This window comes from Thalia democratica, chromosome 6, assembly GCF_965202585.1.
Source record: "Thalia democratica chromosome 6, ktThaDemo2.hap1.1, whole genome shotgun sequence".
NCBI classification, from domain to species: domain Eukaryota; kingdom Metazoa; phylum Chordata; class Thaliacea; order Salpida; family Salpidae; genus Thalia; species Thalia democratica.
The window spans coordinates 24,420,398-24,445,763 of record NC_139170.1 but is presented as its reverse complement, the minus strand read 5'-3'; the positions used below and the strand labels follow the sequence as shown (position 1 = coordinate 24,445,763).

At 26.8% G+C, this 25,366-nt stretch overlaps 2 protein-coding genes across 2 annotated transcripts; both read left to right on the top strand.

The window, feature by feature from the left end:
• Window positions 1-9,424: 9,424 nt before the first annotated feature.
• Window positions 9,425-12,414, top strand: LOC145837882 (nonsense-mediated mRNA decay factor SMG8-like). The gene has a single exon (XM_082945365.1). It carries the CDS (start codon window positions 9,434-9,436, stop codon window positions 12,401-12,403), a length of 2,970 nt encoding a protein of 989 aa, XP_082801491.1. The 5' UTR covers window positions 9,425-9,433; the 3' UTR covers window positions 12,404-12,414.
• A 326-nt stretch (window positions 12,415-12,740) lies between these two features.
• On the top strand, window positions 12,741-24,888 carry LOC145837954 (nucleoporin Nup43-like). The gene is made up of 6 exons (XM_082945448.1): window positions 12,741-12,900; window positions 18,512-18,635; window positions 18,731-18,825; window positions 19,275-19,428; window positions 23,310-23,591; window positions 24,325-24,888. Exons 1-6 carry the CDS (start codon window positions 12,787-12,789, stop codon window positions 24,585-24,587), a joined length of 1,032 nt encoding a protein of 343 aa, XP_082801574.1. The 5' UTR covers window positions 12,741-12,786; the 3' UTR covers window positions 24,588-24,888.
• The last annotated feature ends 478 nt before the right edge of the window (window positions 24,889-25,366 follow it).

The following is a 25,366-nucleotide window of genomic DNA, read 5'->3' as shown; positions in this document are numbered from 1 at the left end:
TGTTAATAATTTAGTTAATATATTGTTTATAAATTTGTTATACCCTTTTCGGGCCTGTCACTTCGCTCGCGGGTCGGTCATTTTCATTAGGGGCCGGATTCCAATTAAGTTTAAAAAATGGTCGGGGGCCGGTCATTTTCACTCTGCGGGATGGATCCAGCCCGCGGGCCGTACGTTGCCCACCCCTATATTACGATATAATAAATTATTATTTTTATCTTTAACGGATAACACAAACGAAAATTCATAAAGTTTTGATATAGTAAAAGTGTCAAACGTAGTTGAAATGTCACTAGTAGTTACAGTTTTCTATCTTTGCATTAAAGAGCTTGTCTTCGTCTCTGATAATACCTGCAAAAAGTCTTAAATGTTAAGTTTTTGATAAGTATCTAAAACTAATTATGAAGAGTAAAAAGAGTTTTTTTTAATAGTGGGTACCTTACGCGGGTGCGTACCTCTCAAAGTGCGTACCTTACGACGTCTTTACTTTTTGAAATCACAGAAATTTGGACCTGTTAATAAATGTATATTGCATATCTTATAAAATAGAAAAAATGTTCCTGCAAATAATGCTAAAAAGCTGTGCCTGATTCATGTGTAAAATCTAAATTTAACTAAAAAAATTATTGTTTGTCACCAGTTTGAAATAATTATATTATAGTAAACATTAAATGTTAACTAATCATCAAATTACTTAAATATTTCCTTTTTTAAACTTACATTTGCTTTGTATCTAATTAATGCTTTCCTAAATTTTTCATTAATATGGTTTTTCTCATACTTGCTTGCCTTTTTAAAGTCTAAACCTAGACCTTGATATAATTTTGAAAAAGCTTCTGATGTTTTTGTTTTCATCTAATAATGTAAAAAAAAATTTACCCTTGTCCGCCTTTTTCAACAATTCCTCCTTTTTCAAAAGAGTTTTTTTACTAAGTCTTTATATCTTTTTAACTTCTTTTGATAAAGATAATGATGTTTGTGGAGTGTTGTTAGATCTAAGTAAGGCATTTGACTGTGTAGACAGAGAAATTTTATTAAACAAGTTGGAATATTATGGAGTTAAGGGGAAAATGCTTAAATTTTTAGAATTGTATCTCACTGAAAGAAAACAATTTGTAGATTTTGCAGGGCACACATCAACTTGTGAAAGTATCAAAGCAGGAGTGCCACAAGGCTCGGTTTTAGGACCCTTGTTCTTTCTGGTGTACATCAATAACTTACAGAATAATACAACACTAAAAATCATAAACTTCGCTGATGTTACTTTATTATATACAACATTTAAGAAAAACACATATAAAAAAGATAATGAATACCTAAACTCCCAATTAAAAAACGTATCAAGATGGTTAATGGACAACAGGCTTAGACTAAATGTAAATAAAACAAGATACATGCTCTTCCACTCCGGCAAGATTGATATTTGGAAAAACATAAACTTAGATATAAAAATTGGTAATTCAACTATATCAAAGGTAAATAGTTATAAATATTTGGGTGTTACAATTGACAGTAATCTTAATTTGTCTAACCATATTGAAACATTAAAAACAAAATTACTAAAGACAATAGGTATTTTATACAAAACATGGTACTATTTAAATCAAAACTCTTTGTTTTACATTTTTAACTCACTTCTTATGAGTCATGTTAGATATGGATTACTTTGTTGGGGTAGAGCAAGCAGAACCAAAATTTCTGAGATCAATAAACTTGTAAATAGAGCTATAAGGTGCATACATTTTAAAAGTTGGAATGAAAATATTAGTAGCATAAAAATATCAAAAAAAATTTTAGATGTTGAAAACATGTTTCGGTATGAGTTAGGAGTCTTTATGTACAAATTCTAAAAAAGCATGTTGCCTGTTAATTTCAATCCTTACTTTACAAGTATAAACAAGATTCACAACCATTCAACGAGATTTTCAGAGACAAGTTACTTTTTTCCTCAAGTAAATAGTCTTTACGGTTCTAAGTCCTTGTCATATCTTGGATGTAAGGTATAGGAGGAAATTCCAATAAGCTTAAAAGAACAAAACTATCTTATAGCATTTCAATCTGGACTGAAAAATGTAATGCTCAGAAATCAATCAGACAATCAGAAATCAATCTTAATTTTCAGTTTTAAATAGTATCTCATAAAATGATTTCTTAGTTATTAGGTTTTACTCTCTATTTATTTATTTTTTTTTTTTTGTGAAAAATCAATGGCAGCTGTGTTGGCTGGGTGTGAGCAGAGTTTATTTGGTCCTGGGTATAAATTTTGAACAAGCATTTTTTATTTACTAACTTAATTTTTTTTTCTATTTTTATGTGAGTTTATAATTAAGTATGATTACAATTTTATTTATTTAATATTATTTTTAAATATTTTAAAATAATTGTTGAGTTTGTTATAGAGTAACAGGGTTTTTGAACAGATGTAGTTGAAACTTACTTAGTTTATTTTTATTTCCAAGTGAGAATAATTAATTATTTTTTTATTTACTAAAGTAGTTGTTAAGTTTTTTTTTCTTATTTTTTGTTTTCTTTTTTAAACATTTAGTTTTAGAAAAATAATTTATGTTAGTTATAGCATTTTCACAATTTCTCCCTTTTTGTTCTATTGTTGACCTTTTTATTGCATTTTTCAGGGTTGCTCTTGTAGAGAGGGCAACAAGAAAAATGTGAACGTATATGATCATAAAAATTGAAATCTTTGGGAGGAGACGGTGTGGTGCCCATGGTAGACTATGATTTTCATGGTTAATATTGGCAGTAATGGGTTTAAAAAAGAGTGCATACCATTTTTTTTCCTTTAAGAATAAATTTCTTTAATTAGTTTAAGTTAAAAAAAAATCATACATTTAACTTAAAATTAGATTATATCAAAGTTTAAATAAAGCTTATCAAAGTTATTTATACATATATGGTGTGAGGCTCGATGACCGAATCCATTGACCATAGTTGTGAGCGTTCACTTTTTTCTTTCTTGGCATTGACATACTTAGTTGTTTGTTTTTATTAGAATATATCTAAGTATATTAGTATTTAACTAAAACTTTTAAGTAAACTTAATAAAATGCTACAACATATTTACACCATAATATTAAATAATAATAATTATTACCTAGCCCTTTAACAAATCCTATTTATTCTATTCAATTTTAAAAGGAAAGTATAAGATAAAAAATCTTGTCCACAAATAAATATATATGAAACATTTTTTATTGAAAGTAAAGTTTTTTATTCAAAAGCACTATACTGGTACTTTTGAAATTACAGAGTTTCAACTTTTTGAGTCAAAAAATTGCCCTGAATGACCTTAAAATGCCCTGAGATTTTTCATATTATTAGAAGAAATAAAAAAAAATTTCAAAACCAACAAACATTAAGTTTTTAAATTAAACTGATTCTAAAAATAAAATTAAACTAAGTCAAAATCTAATACAAAATCTATAAAAAACAAGACTTATACTTTTTAAAATTCCAAAAAATAGCCTAGAACTGTACTAAAAAATAATAAATGCCCTGAGTTTGTAAGAAAAATACAATGTGTTTATTAGGTTTTTCATTATTATATCTGGTATTTTTTGGCGTACAGTAAGTATTTTATTTTTTATAGTAGAAAGTTAAATTGCATAGTTGATCACGTAGTTCTACGCACATGGAACAAGGTTCTAGAGTTTTATTGTTCTAATTTAAGTACGAGCGGTTTTAAAGTGTGTTTACTAGGCTTCTTCTATATTTTCATTATTATTTCTGGTATTTTTTGGGGTAACGTAACTATTGTATTTTTTTTAGTAAAAAGTTAAATATTTTTTGATCACGTAGTTCTACGCACATGGAACAAGGTTCTAGAGTTTTATTGTTCTAATTTAAGTATGAGCGGTTTTAAAGTGCGTTAATGACTATAAGTAAAAAAATTGGAATGTGTTGAAAATCTTGAATATAAATATCTATGAAACTTTAGCCTCGTTATGACTTTTGCAAAATATTTGTAGCCTGTGGCAGCTGATTATATTTTTTTTTTGATTTCTCAAACTCAGCTAGACTTTCACAAGACTGTAAAAATGCTCATGGTTAGTAAAGTCCGTTGCTTTCCATTAATTGTGATAGATTGAACTACAAAATTGCCAAATTTACTCATTCCAGATCCATCATTGAAGTATACAATAGTTGAGTTGTTACAAATCATCATTTGTTTAGTAATTGAGCAAATAACTATTGCTTCTACATATAAATCAAGTCTGTTAGTATTACAAAATGCTGGCAAAGTGTTCATATCATATGGTTTATTAGGTTTTTAAACTTTACTTTTTTGTTATTTTCCTTTTTCTATTTGTGGAAACTGACATACTTTTGAATTATAAATCTTCATCAACCATTTATACACCCTATAGATTTCCCAAGTATTTCACATTAGCTATGACTCAAAATGAGTATGCATTGTTTCTCAAAAAACATTCAGGTATTATATGTTTCACTTCTTTTCTTGTAAGAAAACTTTACCAATGCTCTGTAGAACTCACAAATAGATTTAAGCTTTATTTTTACTGCATTTAATCACTTTGTGTACACAGGGCAAAACACCCAATCAAAAACTATGTTAACCACAATGTTTGCTAAACTATTGGTGTTGACTGACCTCTATGTGCTTTTTATTCAGTTAAAGTAACAGTTAAAACATATCATTACAGAGAGTATGTTTTACATTAGAAAATTCTTTGAAGAATGAAAACAAAATACAATTACTACAATGGGTATCAGGGGTGGCTTGAAAAACCTGCAAGTAAAATTTCCAACTTGCAAAATGCTAAGTCTGCAAAGTTTAAAAAAATAAATACAAATCATTTTTTTTTAAGTTTTTTAAAATTTATGCCCTTATCCCTATCCCAACTTACCCAAAAGTATAACAAAAACATAAGTTTGAGTGTTTAAGTTTAAAAAACATGAAAAAATAATTGAAAATTTTGCTAACTATGCAAATTTTGGCCCAAAAATTTTTGACAATTCTCCAATTCAAAATCTTTGGTAGCTAGCTTTCGGAGTGAGACAACTCAAGCAAAATTTTATTGTTAGCTTTAAACACAATTTGGAACCGTTTTAGAAGGTAATAAAATTTTTTTTTTCTAACACACCCCCTCTATTTATAGACTGAAATTTTTAAAACAATGCTTTTTAGGGTATTTTAAATTTTTGAGGCTGAAAACACTGCAGTGAGTTTAGGCTGTGCTTTTAAGAATCAATGACCCTGTTGTGTATGGGTAGAAAAAAGAAGGTTGCTTAAATAAGAGGGTTGAATTTATATTCTCTTGTCATCATATGATAAAGCTCCTCTTAAAATACAATAAATTTTATAGTTTTTCATAGTCACTTAAGGGCATAGGGGGGTAAACTTTTTTTCACAATTTGATCTTATTTTAATTAGTGTTTACCAGGGACGTAGCTTGGTACGTTTCTGCAAATGTACAGAAACGTATACTTGTGTTCAAAAAAGCTTGCTTTTATTTTAGCTTGAAAAGACTCTGCTTTCTTAGCTAAAAGTATTCATTTATGCTTAGTTATGCCCTCCTTTGAGATAATTTTGACATATATGTACTCTTTAGCATTTTTAGTGTCGTATAAAAATTGAACAAATTAAGGGCATATGGGGGTAAACACCCTTTTTTGGTTTTTGATCTTATTTTGTATAGTTTTTACTAAGCTACAAGATGCTTTTTACAGATTTAAAAATTTCAAAATATTTTTTGAGATATAGCCAGTCAAAGTCGGAGGCATTAATAGGATCCTTATGGGAGGCGCAAACTAAAACGGCAAATAACTTGAAATCACTAAAAATCTATCTCCTCCTACGTTTTTTGAGATAACTACCTCAAATTTTTAGGAAATGTTCCTTGCAGTATTTAGAAAATTCTGTCGGAACAGAATTTAAAAAAATTAAAAAATAAAAATTTTATAACAAAAAAACAAAAAAAAAACTGTTTTTTTTGTTTATTTTTTAAATATTTATTTTTTATTTTTATCAAAATTCCTTCCGACAGAATTTTTTAAATATATCAAGGAACATTTCCTGAAAGTTTGAGGTAGTTATCTCAAAAAAAGTAGGAGAAGATAGATTTTTAGTAAAATAGTCTATTTTTGCCGTTTTAGTTTGCGCCTCCCATAAGGAACCTATTGTTGGCTCCGACTTTCACCGGCTATATCTCAAAAAATATTTTGAACTTTTTAAATCTGTAAAAAGCATCTTGTAGCTTAGTAAAAACTATATAAAATAAGATCAAAAACCAAAAAAGGGTGTTTACCCCCCTATGCCTTCAAACTCTAAATTACTGTAAATCTTTCTGCAAGTTTTTGCATCTTGAAATAAACTTATATATTTATATATATAATTTACTAGGAAAATGCAATTTAAAAAGTTCCTGAACATACGTTTCATAGAGACAAAAAAAGATTGTCTTCAGCTGGTTCAATTTAGAATAAAAAGCACTTTGGTAAACAGAGGTTCAAAAGTTATACAAAAAAAAATGACGCAAGGACTGAATATTGTACATTAAAAATATTCTGTGCAAAAATTTATCTTCCATCTAACTAAAAAAATTACTAAAATTCACAAAAACCATAGTTAAGTTACCATAAAATTTATTGTATTTTAAGAGGAGCTTTTTCATATATTGACAAGACAATATGAATTCATACTCTTATTTAAACAACCTTAAAATACAATGAATTTTAAAATATTTTATGATCACATAACTGTGGTTTTTGTGAATTTTAGTTGTTTGTTTAGTTAGATGGGAGATAAATTTTTGCAAAGAATATTTGTAATGTACAATATTCAATTTTCGCATCATATTGTTTTTTGTATAAATTTTGAATCTCTGTTTACATAAGTGGTTTTTATTTTAAAATGAACCAGCTGAAGATTAAAGACAATCTTTTTTGTCTTTATATAACGTATGTTCAGGAAATTAAAAATTTCATATTCCTAATAAATAATTAAAAACCCCTTCAAGTGATCTCTGTAGATAGTGATTAAGTTTAGATAATCACCTTATTTTCTATATATATATAAGGTGAACCATGGTCCAAAAAGCATAACAAGAACATATATGATGTACCAATGGGAAGCATCCATGACCCGGAAATACAATATGATCTACATATCTTAGATAAATTAAGAAGGAACAGATCTTTAGTAACTATGGTTTAGTACTTTAAATATTTTTTTTTTAAATTTCAATCAATAGATTCATATTAGTTTACAAAGACTTCTTAAAGTCTTCAATAGCATAACTTTCAAACTAGGTTGTTTTTTAGTTTGCTAGTTTTGTATTTCTTTCTATTTCTATAAATAATCAGAGAAATCACTGAATGTTACTTTTTTATCTATTGATATTTTTAACCCAGCATAACTCAAAGAAGTTTATATTTAATAAAATCTCAGGATAGTTTAAGGATTTTTAATGATATCAGGAAAGACTTTTTCTAGACCTAGAATGAGATTTAATTGTTTCATTTTCAATATTTTGTTATTTTATATAAACATTTTTGTTCAAAAACATGATTTTTATTGATTTGAAATGTTTATTTAAAAGTTTTCGGCCTTGTGGCTAGTTCTTTACTATTCTTAGAAATAACTTGTAGTTTTTGTTATAAATCCGTCATAAATATTTTTCATGATATAAGTTTATTTATGCAATTGAGTACTTTATGTGGTGAGATGAAAATTAGTTCAATTAAATGTCAATAAAAAATAAAACTATTTATATAATATATAAATTAAGGGCATAGGAGGGGTAAACACCCTTTTTTGGTTTTTGATCTTATTTTATATAGTTTTTACTAAGCTACAAGATGCTTTTTACAGATATAAAATATTCAAAATATTTTTTGAGATATAGCCGGTCAAAGTTGGAGGCAACAATAGGATCCTTATGGGAGGCGCAAACTAAAATGGCAAATAACTAGAAATCACTAAAAATCTATCTCCTCCTACGTCAAGGAACATTTCCTGAAAGTTTAAGGTAGTAATCTCAAAAAACATAGGAGAAGATAGATTTTTAGTAAAATAGTCTATTTTTGTTGTTTTAGTTTGAGCCTCCCATAAGGAACCTATTGTTGGCTCCGACTTTCACCGGCTATATCTCAAAAATTATTTTAATTTTTTTAAATCTGTAAAAAGCAACTGTAGCTTAGTAAAAACTATATAAAATAAGATCAAAAACCAAAAAAGGGTGTTTACCCCCCTATGCCTTTAACTAAAATGGTTACATACAATTCACCACAAATTTTTTTTTAGTCTAAATTAATATAAACTTATAATGTTGAATATTTAAAAACAAAATTTTTCATAAGTTTAGTGAACATTAAATGCATAAGCTTACACATACAACCTTACTTTTAAATATTAAGAAGAAAAATGAACATGAGGTATAAGTAGTTTGCGCCAGAAGCAAAATTTTTTTTTTCAATAATTTGAAAAACACTAAGGATAACTCAGGCAGTATTTTGACTTTAGTGGAAAACCTGTTTTGTCTTATGTTATTATTTTAAAATTTTATCATAAACTTAGCCAACTCAAGATAGTTAAGGCCATAGGGGGGGGGGGGGGGGGGCGGGGGACTTTTTTTTTTACAAAAAATAACTTTGGCTTTTATATGAAAGCTTTAAATACAAACTACAAGTCTGTTTTTATAGAATTAAAAAATATAATTCAACTTTTGAGATATTTTATTTTTTGTAAAAAGTTTCAGATACAAACGTATGGACCGCAAATTTTTCAGGGTCAATTTTCTTGGAAATTTAAAAATTCTCTAAAAACCTATCTCCTCCTTCATTTTTTGACCTAGAGACTCCAAATTTTCAGGAAATGTTCTGAATCTTGGAATTTTTAAATCTTGAAAAATAAAAATTTTATCCACAAAAAACTAAAAAAAGGGTAGTTTTTTGACAATAATTTTTTTTTTACTCAAAATTAAAAAAATTCTACAATAGATCTCTTTAAAGTTTAATGATACACATTCTGTAAAAAATTGAGAAAGATTACTCAAAAAATGAAGGAGGAGATAGATTTTTAGTGAAATAGTCTTTTTTTGCATTTTTAGTTTTCGCCTTCCATAAGGAACCTATTGAACGCCCTTTCTTTGATCGCTTATATCTCAAAAGTTACTTTAAGTTTTTTTAAGCGGTTAAAAGTGTCTGATAGCTCAGATTAAATTCTACAAAATAAGATCAAGTTGTAAAAAACAAAATGGACCCCCCTATGGCCTTAATGTAATTCAGGATAGTTTTTGCTCATGCAGGTTTGCTTTTTTTCCTGTTATGCTTAATAGTTGACTTGCTAAACTGTTGTGAAAAATAGTTAAATTTTATAATTAAATAAAAAAAAAATTATACGCTAAATTGTTGTAGTATTTGTTAGTTTTTTGCAGGTATAATTTAGATATTAATTATGTGCTTTGAAAAAGTTTGGAATTTTCCATTTTTGGATAATTTACAAGATGAATTAAAAAATGATGAAGTTTGTGTTGTTGGAGTGTTTGGTAAATCTTCTTTTGGACATTGTACAAAAAATTTAGTTATAAACGAATTGATTCACACTAATATTTTCAAGCCCTATTCTCCTTTTAAAAATACCAATAAATTCGATTCTAAAGAAAAAGAACTTGACTTTAAGCCCCATATAGAGGGGTTTTATGACAACAAAAAGCGTATTTTTTACTTGCATCTTACTACAGTGTTTGATACTAGCATGTTAGCTGAAGCATGTGCTAAAGTAAACAAGTTAAAGACATTTAACAACAATCCAACAGAGTTTCATAAGTTTTTCAAAACTAAAGACATGCAAATTGTTCTTGCCCTAGTGTTTTTGTTTTCTGTTACTCATTTTATTTTACTTATTCATCCAGTGTCTACATTTGATATAAGTTATGATAGGTTATTTAAACATGTAAACTTTGTGAGAACTAAATTACAAACAGCAATCAAAGAAGTTTTAAAAGAATGTCCTGTTGGTAGAGATTGGTGGGTAAACGGTAGACCTTGTCCACCTAGAATTCTTTTTGTGTTTTTTAGATGTCATCTTAGCTCTAGTCAGCTAAAATCAGAAAATAAGAGTTTTGGAGATAAAAAAAGATTAACACAACATTCTACTTTGGCAAGATTTCAAATAAGATTAGAAGACCAGATTTGGCGTATTTTTCGGAATAGTAGAGTATTAGGGAATGTTGCTACAAACAACTTGTTTACTGTACCATTAAACTTAATGTTTTGTCATATAATGACAAATCAGTATAATGATGTCAAAAATAACAGTGATCCAATTAAAAGTATACTATTTCTATTGAAAGAGTCTAGTACAAAACACAGAAATTCTAAAAATATATCAAAAGCACATGAATTACTTTACAGTGACCCAGCAAAATGGAAGGATTGGGAAAATAGAGAGTTTGAATCATGTATCAACAGTAGTCTTATGGATGAAACTAACAATATTGAGAATGAGAATTTAATATATAGTTTTATTAAACCTCATGTAGATGCAGTTCATAAAAATGAAGGATTTGATGACAATAATAATTGTAATGCTGTACCTCCTAACTTTGAATTACCTATTTTAAAAAATTGGATTATAACTGCTCAAAATTTATATAAGTTGTTTTTTGATTTAGGTATGGACCCAATTGCGAAAAACTTAGATGTAAAAGACAAAGAAATTTCTAATAAAGTAAGTGAAGTTGTGAATCACATGCAAGCTAAAATTGATCCAGAAACACACTTTAGTGAAACAAACTGTAACAAATTTTTAAGGATTGGGACTAGTACTTACCAAAGTAATTTACCTTCACATTACACCAGTAAAGTTCATAACAATCAACTTCAACAAGCTCTTGAGTTTTACAATACTCATGCCAGAGGTCCAGCTCGAAGTAAGTATGAAAAAATTTTGTATGATGAATGTGATGCTTATTGGAATGACGGAAGAAGACTTTGTGAAGTCAAGTCACTAACCGGCCGTCATTGTGTTCATAGATTTCATCAGCTTCCATCATCAAAACCTTTGTCTCTAAATAACCTACCTACTATGAATCATTGTTCTAGGTCAAGATCTCTTGCTTCTAGTAATTGTGGAAGAGTACAGTTCCAAAGAGAAGATCCCTTTACTCTAAAAGAGGCAAATTTTGACTTTTACAGCTTATTAAGTCAAAAGACTCAACCAATTATAAGTAGTGATATTTATTTATTTTCTACTTACAGCAATCAAAAATCCAGTAATTTTATCAAAAATGATAAGGTGTCTAAAGCTGTCATTACAGAAAAAAAAACTACAGTACCTCCTGATTTTAAAAGTATGAGTTTAATAAAAGATGATCAGTTGATAAATTCTAAACTACAGTTATCAAACAAACAAGTTAAAAATGAGCTTGAAAGCTATTTTGGACAAGACTTACTTTCACTTGAACAAAGTACAACTCATAAAGAAAGTCAAGATATTAAAAGTATTAACTGTAATACTGATTTTAAGTTATCTGAAGATGGAGATGGAAGTCTTAGTGACTATGGTAATGATTTAAGCCAACATTCACAAAGTAGTAAGTACTCCATAAGCTCTTTTGAGGATGTTAAAGTTGCCAAAAATAGTTTTACAAATGGTATGCTGAATTCACAAACTGATGATGGTGTTCTACCTTTATATTCATCTTGGAGTCTTATAAGAATATCACCTTATTCTTCTTACAATCCTTTGGTTGGACTTGAAATGCCTGGTTTTCTTAAAGATTCTAACTTTTTATTACCCTGTGAAGTTATTGTTGAAAGCACAGAAAACTCAAAAACTGAAAACTGGCCAGCTCCTGGGGAATCATCTAAAACAATTAAAAAAAATAGAGAAGCAAAACTTACCACTCCAAGAGAAGTTTGTAAAGTATATGTAGGTTATGAATATGAAACTAGCAGAGGTCATAGATTTATTTGTTCTGCACCAAATAAAGTTCATAAAAACTACACAGGATTAAACAAGAATCTAATAAAATCTCTGCTTGAAAAAGAAATGCCCTTATATGCCCCAAGCCCTATAAACACGAGGTCAGGGAAACCATTGTTAGGTCAGCTAATGAGAATTTATATTGCTATTCCTAACAATCAATCAATAAAGGTTTCTATTAAACCAAGAGTTGTACCTGATTTGTCATCTGATGCACCTATGTTTTATCCATGTAAAGAGGATATTCAATTGCGTCACAATTCTTTATGGGTTTTAAGACTACCTTATGTATATGTAAATCAAGAAGGAGTTTCTTATCATTTAGCAAAAGATCATTCTAATTTGAGTGGGTTTAAAATTTTAAAGATGTTAAGTATAAAAGCTAACTCTGCAAACCTAAATGAAACTACAGATTTATTAGGTTTATTAGAGGTTTAAATTTTAAATTAACTAATTGTAACTATTTTAAGTTAAATTTTTGTTCATAATTTTCGATAACTTTAAACTTGAAATAGTAAACAAACAAAGTTTAAATTGTTCAACGAAAAATAGTTACAAATTTTTATTTAATATCTTAAAGTAAAAAATCTAATGAAATTAAAATATAGTCTTCTGTATACCATTTACTACTGATACATGTTAAATATTTAAATCTTTTATACACGTGTTTAAAATAAAAATATTTAGTTTTGTCACTTTGATAGTTGAATTTAAAGAATATTGTTCTACTGTTATGAATAGTTTTTAATAATTCTAGTAAATATATTTAAAGGCATTTTGAACTAACAATCTCTCATAAACATTATTAAAATACTATAAATATGGTGGACCTAGTGAACTATGTCTCTCAAAACATTAACAAAATTAGATGGAAACCACATAAATGCTCACTTGAAAAACCAGAAATGTTTGTAACTGGTACTACTAATGAAGAAGTAAGAGGCTTCGTATTATTTTTATTCTAATACTAGTTTTTTTGTTTCTATTTTTGATTTATTCATTAAAAGATATTAAAGTTTGAATTAAAATAATGTTTTTGTAGATTTATCAATATTTTGAATTAAATTATCAAGTAAAATTATATAAGTTGAGTGATAGTCACCTTTCGCGAATCTACGCACTTGTTTGGTTACGGACTCCTTTTGTTACTCGTTTTAAAATTCCAAGGAAAAATATTTTGAAGAATCTTTAATATTGTAAGTTGTTTTTGTGTATTGAGTTCACAATATATTTAATTTTTTGTATATAATTTTAAATACTAACTCATCTTTATTTTTTTATATATTTAGCTTTGTAAAATTATGTTCCTTGGCGGTTGAATAAATATTTAATTGTGCCTCAGTGTACCTTGAATTTTGGTAATTAAGAGCAGTTTGAAATAAAATAATTAAAAAATTATGTTTGACTAACAAGCATTACTAACAACAATGAAAGTACACAACGCAATCAATACATATCTAAAAAAGCAGCCCAGAAGAAACTTTCCAACAAAGTGGGGCAATAATATTAATAAAAAACATGCATACATATTACACAAATCTTATTTGGTTTTCTTAGTAAACAAATCTCTTATTTTTAGTTACTTTGTTCCTTGCCTAATCTAGATTAAACTTTTCTTGCATGCTATTAGAAAAAATATTTATATTAGAAAGATATGAAAGACAAGTTTAATTTTAGTTGGGCATGGAACAAAGTAAAAAAAATAATTTTTTAACATACACATAAATAATTTTTATTAAAAAATTTTCACATACATTTACAAATTGAATGAAAACTATTTTTGTAAACAAAAAAGTAGTTAAGTCTACAATTTGTATTTAATCAAATGCTTTATAAGAAAACAGTCAGGATAGTACATATACTTGCTACCTCTCGTATAGTTACGTTCTATTGTTTTGTTATGCACTTTTGCTGTGGACGCAATGTGCGTAGATTTGCTAAAGGTGACTGTATTACAACTTTATGCATAAAAGTTATACTTGTTATTTATTTGTCAATTTCTGTATGTAAACATAGTTTGACTGTATAAAATACTACAATTAAACTAGGGGTAGGGTTTATTTGCGTAATGTTTGCTGGACGCATAAAACTATGTGATTAGATGTATTTTGGTTTCATAAAGAAGAATCTAAAAAAGTTTCTTCATAATCAAAAATTGCTGCCCGAAAAACTTATTTGACCCCCAAAAATCACATGCTTATCTATTTTTTGAGTTTAACAGATAAGTGACTTTTACATGTCCTAAAATTGGAATTTATTTTTGAAATACAAGCTTATACTTAAGGCATACATTTAATGAAATTTCAACTGCTTTTAATGAATTATGTCATCATGATCACACATGATATGCGATATTTGTCTTTAAAATGGTAATTTTTGAAAAATTAAAAACTGAGCTGGTTGTTTAGTCTGATTTATTATTTCTATTTTAAAATAAAACTTCATAATTATATTTACTTACCTTTAGAATTTAGGTGATGTGGTATGCTATGTTTATTAAGGAGATGTTTATGCAATAATTAATTTAGTTATAAATGTTAAAAAAACTTTAAACAATTATTAAATTGGAATAGAACTAAAAAATGAAATATTAAAAAGTAAAAAAAAAATCTAGTGAAATAGTACTGTAATGTATTAAACATTAAACTAATAATTGCAAAATAAAGATTAAGATTAAATATATATATAATATTTATCGAACGAGTATTTATCTGTACTATCACTGTATCATTTACACATGTACACTTCACAGTACTGCAAAATGACTAGTACTTTTTAAAATTATACTATAGAATAACTGGCACATCCAGTGGAGGCGTTTGACCGCTCTAATTTGACAGTTTTGGCTGAAAAAGTTAGACTTTCAAAAAAGCATCAACATTTGAATCCAACAGTTTTTTGTCCAAACTATTTTTGCGAGGAAAAAAAAAAAAACTGGATGTGCAATTTTATTCATATTAAATTAGATAAGCCATGAAAAGTCAGTGCACAGTATAAGTCAAGCATATCTCTTTGATTACATTATGAAGACAGAAAACAAAGCTTAGCTGCTTGCAATTTATCATGAACACAGGTTTACTAAAATTCTTAACAAGATGTGTCTTCATGCCGCCCAAGTATTTGATTTCTAAACAGGTAGAGAATATTGATTTGAAAAGTTTTGTTTGTCAAATCTACCACGTGCTACTGAGCTTAACTTATTAACTAAGGACGAACTGGTAAGACTCCTAACAAATAACTTATAATCTTAAACGTATCTTGCCAGATTTGGAAAGCGAGTAGCAGTGGCAAAGATTGGGAACCAACGCTTGACGGCAAAACAGATAAGAAATAACTGTACATAACTTATATCTGGTTATTTTCAATCTAATGCAGTTGATATTAAAACTTTGTTGTAAATTTGATGGGGAATGGAATGTTTATAATGAAACATCTATTACTTTTTTATTGAGAAGTTATATCAAAATAGCTTAATTAGTATAAGGATATATTTAAAGACAAATAATAGATAGTTTTTTCATGTTTAATAATATTATGTTGACCTTATTATTGCAAACAAATAGTCCATTAGATTGTATCAATCATGTGTCGGTTATTTTAATTATTACTTTTAATAGTATTAATCATTTTGCATTACTGTTAATTTTGCATTATCTATTACTTTTTTATTGAGAAGTTATATCAAAATAGCTTAATTAGTATAAGGATATATTTAAAGACAAATAATAGATAGTTTTTTCATGTTTAATAATATTATGTTGACCTTATTATTGCAAACAAATAGTCCATTAGATTTTATCAATCATGTGTCGGTTATTTTAATTATTACTTTTAATAGTATTAATCATTTTGCATTACTATTAAATGTTAATACTAAATGATGCAGTGCAATGTTCGTTTTACTTTGAAGTGTTCTTTATTTTGCGATCATTTCATGTTTAATGTAGTATAGCATGATATTTCCTAGAGAAAGTATGACTTTTTAATTAATATAAAACTTAAACAGTACTTTTTATTTATCAAACTTAAACAGTACTTTTTATTTATCAAACTAACACATGTTTCTGTGTATTAACAAGTTAACACACTCCAACAAGGGTAGCTGTCAAAATTGCACGAGTATACAAAATTGCACAAAGACACTTTTGCACAAGGCGATAAAATTGCATAAAGGGTCCTTTTTGCACAAAGACACTTTTACACGAGCAGAAAATTTTGCAGGGAGACAATTTTACATGAGCAGAATTTTTTTATTTTTTTATTAATTTTGTTTTTTTATATTTACTATCACTGTAACCCTTAACCCTTACCCTCTGTTGGTAAGATAGTTTTTTTGTTTTTTATACTTTTTTTTGTTTTTGTTTTTACTATCACTGTTACCCCTTACCCGTGGTCGGTTATTTTTATTTATTTTTTTTTTATTAAATTATTTTTCTTTTTTTTTTACTCTTGTGCAAAAATGAAACTTGTAAAAAATTGACCCTTAGTGCAAAATCGTCTTCGTGCACACTTGCACTATTGTTCTCGGGCAATTTAGTAACCTCATGCAATTAAGACCCTTTCCCCTCCAACAGAACCATTAAAAAATAATGTAAGGAAAGAATAGAAGCTAAAGTAGGTGTATATATGTGTTTTTTAAAACTAAGATTAATTACTATAGATTATTGTAGTAAATGACAGATTTAATATATCATGTTAAATGCGATAAATTTAAAACAATATAATATTATTAAATATTAAATACTTTGTCAAATACTAAATCACCATTTAGTTTTATGAATTAGTGTTTCTTCAAATTTCATGTGAGTGGTTTATGTTTTGATTTGTTAATTCTTTTTTATATTTTATATTACTTTATCATAATTTTAGATTTTATAATTACAAATATTATATAGTTTTATAACAGTCCGATTTAATATTGTATATCGTATCTATTACTAACCATTAATCTACAATAATCTATAGTAATTAATTTATTTTTAGTAAACACATATATACACCTACTTTAGCTTCTATTCTTTCCTTACAGTATTTATTTTTTTACACAACTTGTTGAAGTTTGTTAACTTGTTAACACACAGAAACATTTTTTAGATTAATAAAGAAAGAATACTGTTTAATTTTTTATTATATATTCCACCGAAATTGTCTTGTTAGGATCTTTATAAGCAAACAATTAACTTTAAATTTTGAATAGTTAAGCATTTTTTAATTATTCATATTGTTTGTTTTTATTCGTGAATAATTATTTGAAGTTTTTTTTAAACATTTATAAGTAAATAAATTGTCACATCAAGTATCTCCTTAATATTCATACCACATCACCTAAATTCTAAAGGTAAGTAAATATAACTACAAAGTTTCATTTTACAATGAAAATAATAAATTATATCAATCAGCCATGGTTTTTAGTTTTTTAAAAATTACCATTTTACAGACAAATAATGCATACTTAGTGTGACTATTACATCATAACTCATCAAAAGCAGTTAAAATGTCTTCAAATGTATGCCTTTAAGTACAAGCTTTCATTTAAGATATAAATTACAATTTGTAATTATAGTGGTTACTACAACTGTTATAAATAACAGTGGCCCATGGAAATTTTTCATGTAAACAATGCAACCTGCAAGCAATTTTTCTCAGTTTGATCAGTGGCAACCATGATATAGCATTTATAATTAATAGTTATTAAGTAATGAACTTAATTGTAAATTTTTACCACAAAAAAGTATTTATATTGTCTTTAAAAAGAATAATTTTTCCTGAAAAGTACATTGTGGGCTATAGTTTGACAATCCCTGCTCTTTATTCTTATTCTGTAAATAAGTAATTAGTAATTATCTACTAGATCCAAAACATTAGTATCCTGCCTGATCTGAATCTGGATGTTGTTTTAGAATTAGTATCCAGCCAGATTGGGATCCAAGTCTTGTTTTGAAATTATGATCAGGTTGGATCCTGAGCCTGGTTTTATCTTAAAATTTGAATTCAGCCAGATCCTATATATCACTCAAGTTTTCCTTTTATATACAATGTAAGTTTTAAAACTAATGTAAAATACGCCTGAAACTTTTTTGCTCTTCATCATGAACTCTAAAAAGTTATAAATATGTTACAAAACCCTCAAATATGTCTTTTACCTTTTTGAAACGTTATTTCGTTAGAAACAACTAAAACGAATAAAGTATATTCAAGGACCTACTGAATCCAAAGCCTTAGGATTCAGCCAGATCCGCTTAGTATTTTAAAAATAGGACCCGTTCGGATCTGAATAATATTTTTATTTTATATCCTATTCTGAATACTAGGACCGGTAAATCACTAATAATTAGTTAAAGTTTAAATTTCTAAAATTACAGAGAATATTTGGTTATTAAATATATCAACTAATTTTTTTATATAAATAACCTAATCACTAATAATTAGTTATAGTTTAAATTTGTAAAATTACAGAGAATATTTGGTTATTAAATATATCAACTAATTTTTTTATATAAATAACCTTACTTTTGCTAGCTTTAAAATTGTTAATATATTTTGTAGCAAAATACATTAGGACTGTGGAATATTAGTCATTTAGAAGCAGACTCAAGTATTAAAGATGAATTTTTTGTTGAAAATTTCGAAGATAAAAGTCCTAATTTGGTTTCAACGTTCAATATTGGAGGTAAATAAACATTACATTTTAATCTATAAACAGCAAACTGTATTAAACAGTAAATAATGAACTTCACACGACCAACAACAGCATGTATTAAACAGGAGACATCACTGAATTATTGTTTTTCAAGAGCGAAGGAGTTGTTGCTAGTACATCTGCTGGATCTGTCTCGTATTTAACTTTTGACAGAAATTTTGTTAGTTTTAAAATCTTATTACTTTATTTGAAAAGGTTTAACTTTTAAAAAATTAGGATATGACTAGGAAAATTAAAGTGAAACTAAAAAAATGTTGTTTACCTAATAATTTATAACATTAACATTTTAAACTAAACATCTAAAATACATTTCCTCTAACATTTAGAATTTATAATTTCATAAAAACTTTTTTAGAATTATGTTGAAAATCAACGGTAAAACGAATAGAGTTTATTAATTAACTATTTTGTTTTTAATTTATATACTATAGTTTACTTCATAAAATACAGATTATAGAGTCTATCTTAGATAATTTTCAACTATTAATTTTTATTAATTATGTATCATAGGGTTTATGGGAAACTTACTATATACAAATAGTTGAAAAAAAACAGATTTTAAGTTATATAAATAAGAAAAGCCAATGTTATTTTATTATGTATACCTAGAATTTAAGGGAAGAATTAAAGTGGAGTAATTTATATGGGTCGTTTGGTGGATGTAGTGGAGTTGATGTTTACGGAGAAGGTATTGTAGCATGTGGAGAAACAGGTGCAATTCATGTTCTACACTCTGGACGTATCAATCCAATTCATTCAATATGTTGGTTATGATACATAGTTTAGTTTTGGTAAATAAAAAACGCCTAGTATAAACTATTTTAAACACATTTTATAAAAATTTTGGTATTGTACTTAAATCAATATGGTGTACAAAACCGTTATTTTAAATAGTGTTCTAAAATATAAATAACAAATATAATGAGAGTTTTACAGCTTACTTTGAGTTCTATTAAAATATTCGTATAAAACGTAACTAGTTATTTTATAAGGTTGTTCAAAAGTTGTATTTTGTTGGAAGAAAATATATATTAATAATAAAAATTAGCTTGATAAAGGTTACGACTGAAATTCAGACGGAAAAATAAAAAAACCTAGTAAAGTTTTCACTTATGGTTATTGCGTAACTGTTAACTGACTTAAATTTTACTTTTAAGATAGATAACGAATTATATAAAAATAAAGTTTCTTATATTTTTCATAGTTTCAAATTTATAAGAGCTGAACTGCAATGTTAACAACTTATAAGCTTAATATCAAAATACCAATTTTTGTTACCAGATTTAATAATAAAACTGAAAACATTTCAATCTACCACTCATAAATGAATTAAGTCATTTATTTCACTTCCTAATGATAAGTTAATTGAATTAATTACAATATTTGATATCAACCTCATTGTGTATTCTTTTCGGTATAAATTTTTATTATGGTTGTCAAAAATAGTTAGATTAGTAAAAGCTAGTGTTTTTGATACAACCCTATCTATTTACTCCCTAGCTGTTTAGTTAATAAATTTTTTTGTTTAAAATCAAAACTAAAGCGTACTTATTTTATATATAACATATTTTGAAAAATTACTTCATGAGATACACGTAATAAGGCTTTAAATTCTTAAAACCCAAACAAGCAGGCCCATTGGAAAATCAAAACAACTGTTTTTGTACGCAAATACTTTATGGACTTATGACGTTTCGCTGTTCATGTAGTCTTTTTAAAATTTTACAATCTAAATTTTTCTGTTCTTCCATTGAAATATATACATACTAAGCTAAAGTTGTTCTTATGTTAAAATGGCTTATACATTTTCAACATCTTAGGTTATCATTAATACAATTATGTAGTTAATTAAATAAGTTAATACAAAAATATTTACTTGCAGGGTTGCCACTCGGTCAGGAAATGTCAGGAAAAATTAAAAAAAAAATGACAAAAGTCAGAAAAAAAAATTGGGGGTTTTGAAAAAAAGTCAGGAAAAGTCAGTAAATTTGAGAGAATTAAAAAAAGTCAGATTTTGTCACTTTAAATTTACAAAATTCCTTGTATTCAAAAGCCTTCAATTGGTAAGAATTAATTAAAAGTCCTTTAAAGTCAAAAAATTTCCAAAATTTTCCTAGAAATTTACAAAAATATTTAATTTTATTTCCAATGCCCTCATCTGGTATAAATTAATAAAATACCCTTTATAGTACTGCAAAATTTTATATTAACATATTGATCAAGTACCCTACTTGAACAAGCAGTTTTTGTTAGCTTTTTAGTATTGATGATCTGTAGCAAGGACACTTCCATAGTGAAACTGTGATATATACACAAAAGTTTATCTAGCACAATTTTAGAATCAAAGTTTTTTTTTTTAATATTTGAGTTGTTTATAACTAAGCAGTTAGTTTAGTATTTTATGTAACAAGTAAATGTGTAACAAGTTAATGTGAGAAGAAGAATTAAAGATTACATGTATGCTTACAAACTAGAACCATTTTCAAGTAAACGTCTCGAAAGATATGCAGATGTCGGTAGCTACCGCAAGACCAAGGTATGTTATATTTTTTAGAGTGTCACGTTTTAGTGTTAGAGTAATATTTTATAATTAAAATTCGTTTAAGTATAATTTATTTATAGATTTTTTTTATCAGATATCAAGCATTTTTAAAAGAACAAAGGCAGGAAGCGATGGAGGATGAGGAGGAATCAGAGGCAGCTGAATTGGAGGTAAAAATAAATGAGTCCTAAAAAAATGAAGCCCACAAGTTGTGGCTTGATTTAGAGAAAAGATTATTTTCAACAAGTGTAGGGGCAGCAGATGAGAGCGATTTAAATAAAATGAGGCAAATGATTTTAACTGCCAAGAAAATGAAGCGGAATGCAGAAAAGATGAAGGAAACCATATCTTCATTAGATGAAGAGGTTGAAGTGCTAATAAAAAAACGGAGAAAAAAATTTTTAGTACATACATTGAAAAAAACAGCATTTGATTGTTCGTTATTGTTTTAATGTTTTAACTGTAAAAGTTCGTTATTGTTTTAAGGTTTGAGTTGTGAAAGTTCCTTATTGATTTAAGTTTTTAATTGTAAAAGTTCCCTATAAGTCGTTTCGTTTATTTAGATACATTTATGCTAGGAAATTCTAAAAAAATGTGTTTATTATTGTTTCAAGGTTTTAACTGTAAAAATTTGTTATTGTTTTAAGATTTTAGTTCTAAAAGTTCGTTATTAACTCAAGGTTTTTATTGTATAAGTTCCTTATATGTCGTTTGTTTATCTACTAGATACATTTATGCTAGGAAATGCTAAAAAAATTGTGTCTTTTTTCAGGCAAGCTGTGTTTAAGGTTATAATACAATTATTTTGCTGATAGGGCTGTTTATTACAAACATCAATCATACACAGATGGTTTAAGTGATTTACTGGAAGTTTGATGATAGAATTCAGCAAAAAACTGTTGTTTTTAACCTGTATTAAAATTAGATTGAAAGCTTTATATAGTTTCAAGTGTTAGATTATGTATTTTAGAATAAGTTTGATTTAAGAGTTTGATTTAGAAAAGTCAGGAAAATTTTGGTAAAAAGTCAGGAAATTTTTCTCAGCTTGATCAGTGACAACCATTTAACTTATTATCAAATCAAAAAATACTAAAAGTTACAGTTGACTAAGGCCTAGTTAAGAGTTAAACTTTAGTTCAGTTCGTTTAAAACGTTTTTATTAATACGTAAATCAACGTCTAAACAATTTTTACTGAACATCTACAAAGTACATAAATAATCCCTAAAATATATGACTTTTAAAGTTTGATTATTATTTTGTGTTTTTTATATATTATTATTACTTTATATTTTATAATTTTTTTGAGTTGAATATATGGCTAAAGCAGATTTAACACAGGAATGAATTCAAGTTAAATATAAATGTTTTTTACAAATTGTAATAAATACATTTCAATTTTGTTTTAATTATATGCAGGGTTGCAAAACAACCTAAAATCCTGGACAAGTCTTGAATTTGTCAATTATGACAAAAGAAAACCTGAAGAAAAACCTGGAGTTTTAAGCTAACTTTACATGTAAAGTAACTAAATTTCGATTAGATACAAAAAAAGTTCTGTACAATATTTGTTTTAATTACGTAACAAACAAATTTAAAGTAGCTTTACAGTATATTTTCAATGTTGTTATACTATAAAAAACGGCATTTTAGGTTAAGTTTAATTTTATACTTATAATGAACCAAGAAACTTCTTTTTTTTAAACCTGGAAATAATTTAGTTTAATCAAACATTTATGTTGATCATCTTAGTTTAATGATTTTTCGCTGAGTTTTCTATCAAATTCTATATAAGTAATAAAGTCAAAAAAATTGAGCTAAGTATTATAAAACAGTAATTTTGTTTAATCAAACCTTTATGTTGATCATCTTAGTTTAATGATTTTTCACTAAGTTTTTTGTTTGTAAAGAAGGGAATAAAATTAAAAGTCGTAAGTTTACGACTTTAAACTCTTTGTCCGATTTGTTTTCTAGTTTCTAAAAAGTTTTAAATTCTTTGATTCTTAAGTTAAAAGAATTTATACTGACTGATATGCTTAAAAATTATTTTTTTGTATCGTTTAACTGATAACGTCTTAAGACTTTCATAATATATTAATTGTAGATGATAAAAATAGCTGCGCCTTAAACGCAATCAAGTGGCTGACTAATAACGAAGTTTGCGTGTGCAACACAATCGGTCAGCTACGTCTTCACGATCTGCGCAGTAGTGGACACGACAGAATTGAGATGACCAGCGATGATACGTCATCGCTCAACTCGCTAGCACGTCATCCAACACAATCACACATAGTTGTTGCCGGTGGAGATGACGGTTGTGTTACTGTTTTTGATGTTAGGAAGGCAGTTGCAGCTGTTGCTAAATTGCAGATCCACCAGTTTGATGGTTTGTAAACTTATCATAAACCGATAAAAGTTTTATTTGGATGTGTTGTAACCATTATGTAGGTTTTATAATTGTATGATCGACACCAGCAATTTGTAAAAAAATATATTTAATTTATTAATATAAAATTTAATACAATGTTGCCAATATCCTGGAATCATAAAAACCTTGAATTTGTCAAATTATGCAAAAACAACCAGGAAATTAAAAAAAAAAACTAGAAAAACCTAGTTTTTTGATGTAAAATAATGAAAATTATATTAGATACAAAAAATCTATCATATCCAATAACTTTTTTAAGATCAATTAGAGTTTTATGAATTATAAAACGCAATAAAAGTAGCATCACATTATATTTTAAATATTTTCTTACTGTTTAATATAACTTTTTACTAAAAGTGAACTAAAAGCTTATACTTTTAAAAACATTAAAGAACTTTAGAAAACTTGGAAAAAATTTTCAAAAAACCTTTGGCAACCTCTTTTATAGCTATTTTGGCAATCTAAATTAAATAATACAACATGATGCACTTAAATAGAAAGATCATAACTACAAACAACTTACACTTTATTTTTAAAGAAGCATTATTCTATTATACGTTTAATCCTAAATAGAAAAGTTCGTATCTTACATAAATATAATAAGACAAATTATTCGATTTACTTAGCAAAAATTTGTTTTGTTTTTAGAATCTTTTTTTTTAATCTCGATAATTGTGCATTCTTCAAACAGTTGCTGAAGTCCGTTTCAGTCAAGAGTCGCCGGATTTTATGTACACTTGCTCAGGTGATCAGTCAGTAAGAAGACTTAACGTATCATCGAGTATAAAAAACTCAATACAGACTAACTCAAGCGACTTAAGCGCTTCTCCTATGCAAATAACTGAAATAGTTTCTGATTGCGGATCTGGTGTTAACTCCATTGATGTTTCCTACTCCATTGTATTGTGTACAAGCGAAAATGAAGCAATTTATATGAAGTATGACGACTTCTAGTTTTAAAATGTTGTTTAAAGTAAGGATTTGATGGTTGAGTGTTTTTCAGATATTAAAAAATAAGATAGGTTTTATTTTCTTCTTTATGCTCTAATTTAAAGTTGAGAACAACGTTATTAAGGTTTTAAGATTAACTGGTTTATGTTATGGTGACGCTTAAAATCACTTTAATAAATGTTGTATTGTGTTATAATAACGACTTTAATAAGCATAAGATCTTATTTAACTCTAATATTCTATATTTTTGATTTTTTTTTTAATACATGGACGCTTTTGTTAAACTCAAATTTATTTCTACAGACAATTTATAAGATGTGATTTCGATTAATTTTTTTATCAAGATTAGTTCGGAATTGTTAACTTTATAACTTTAGAATTAGAAAATTCTTTTAGTCAGAATTTCCGTTTTAACAGTTAAATATATTTTTAATAATATTTCTATATTTTTTTAGCTTTTATTTCTTCGGTTTAAATAGCTTTCGTAATTGTAAATATAATTTAGAATTATCAAAACTTTTTGCATTAAACAACTATAAACAAATCTTCAATAAGCTTTACATACCCTCAAGAACAAGCAATTATTGTTCTTTATTTAAGAAAATGACTCATTGTAAGTTATTATTATTATTTTAGTTTAAAGATGTATTTTAGCTATATAGTCACAACTCAAAAAAAAATTTAATTACCATAGTGTATTTATATCTAATATATTAAAAATTATATATTTAACTAAGCTGTACTTTTCATTTTAAAGTCCATAAAAAAGTATTTTAAATTTT

Coding starts and splice junctions, on each gene's coding strand:
- LOC145837882 (XM_082945365.1), top strand. CDS start 9,434: ATGTGCTTTGAAAAAGTTTGGAATTTTCCATTTTTGGATAATTTACAA.
- LOC145837954 (XM_082945448.1), top strand. CDS start 12,787: ATGGTGGACCTAGTGAACTATGTCTCTCAAAACATTAACAAAATTAGA. Junction 12,901..18,511: donor CTGGTACTACTAATGAAGAA/GTAAGAGGCTTC, acceptor TATATTTTGTAG/CAAAATACATTAGGACTGTG. Junction 18,636..18,730: donor TTCAACGTTCAATATTGGAG/GTAAATAAACAT, acceptor TGTATTAAACAG/GAGACATCACTGAATTATTG.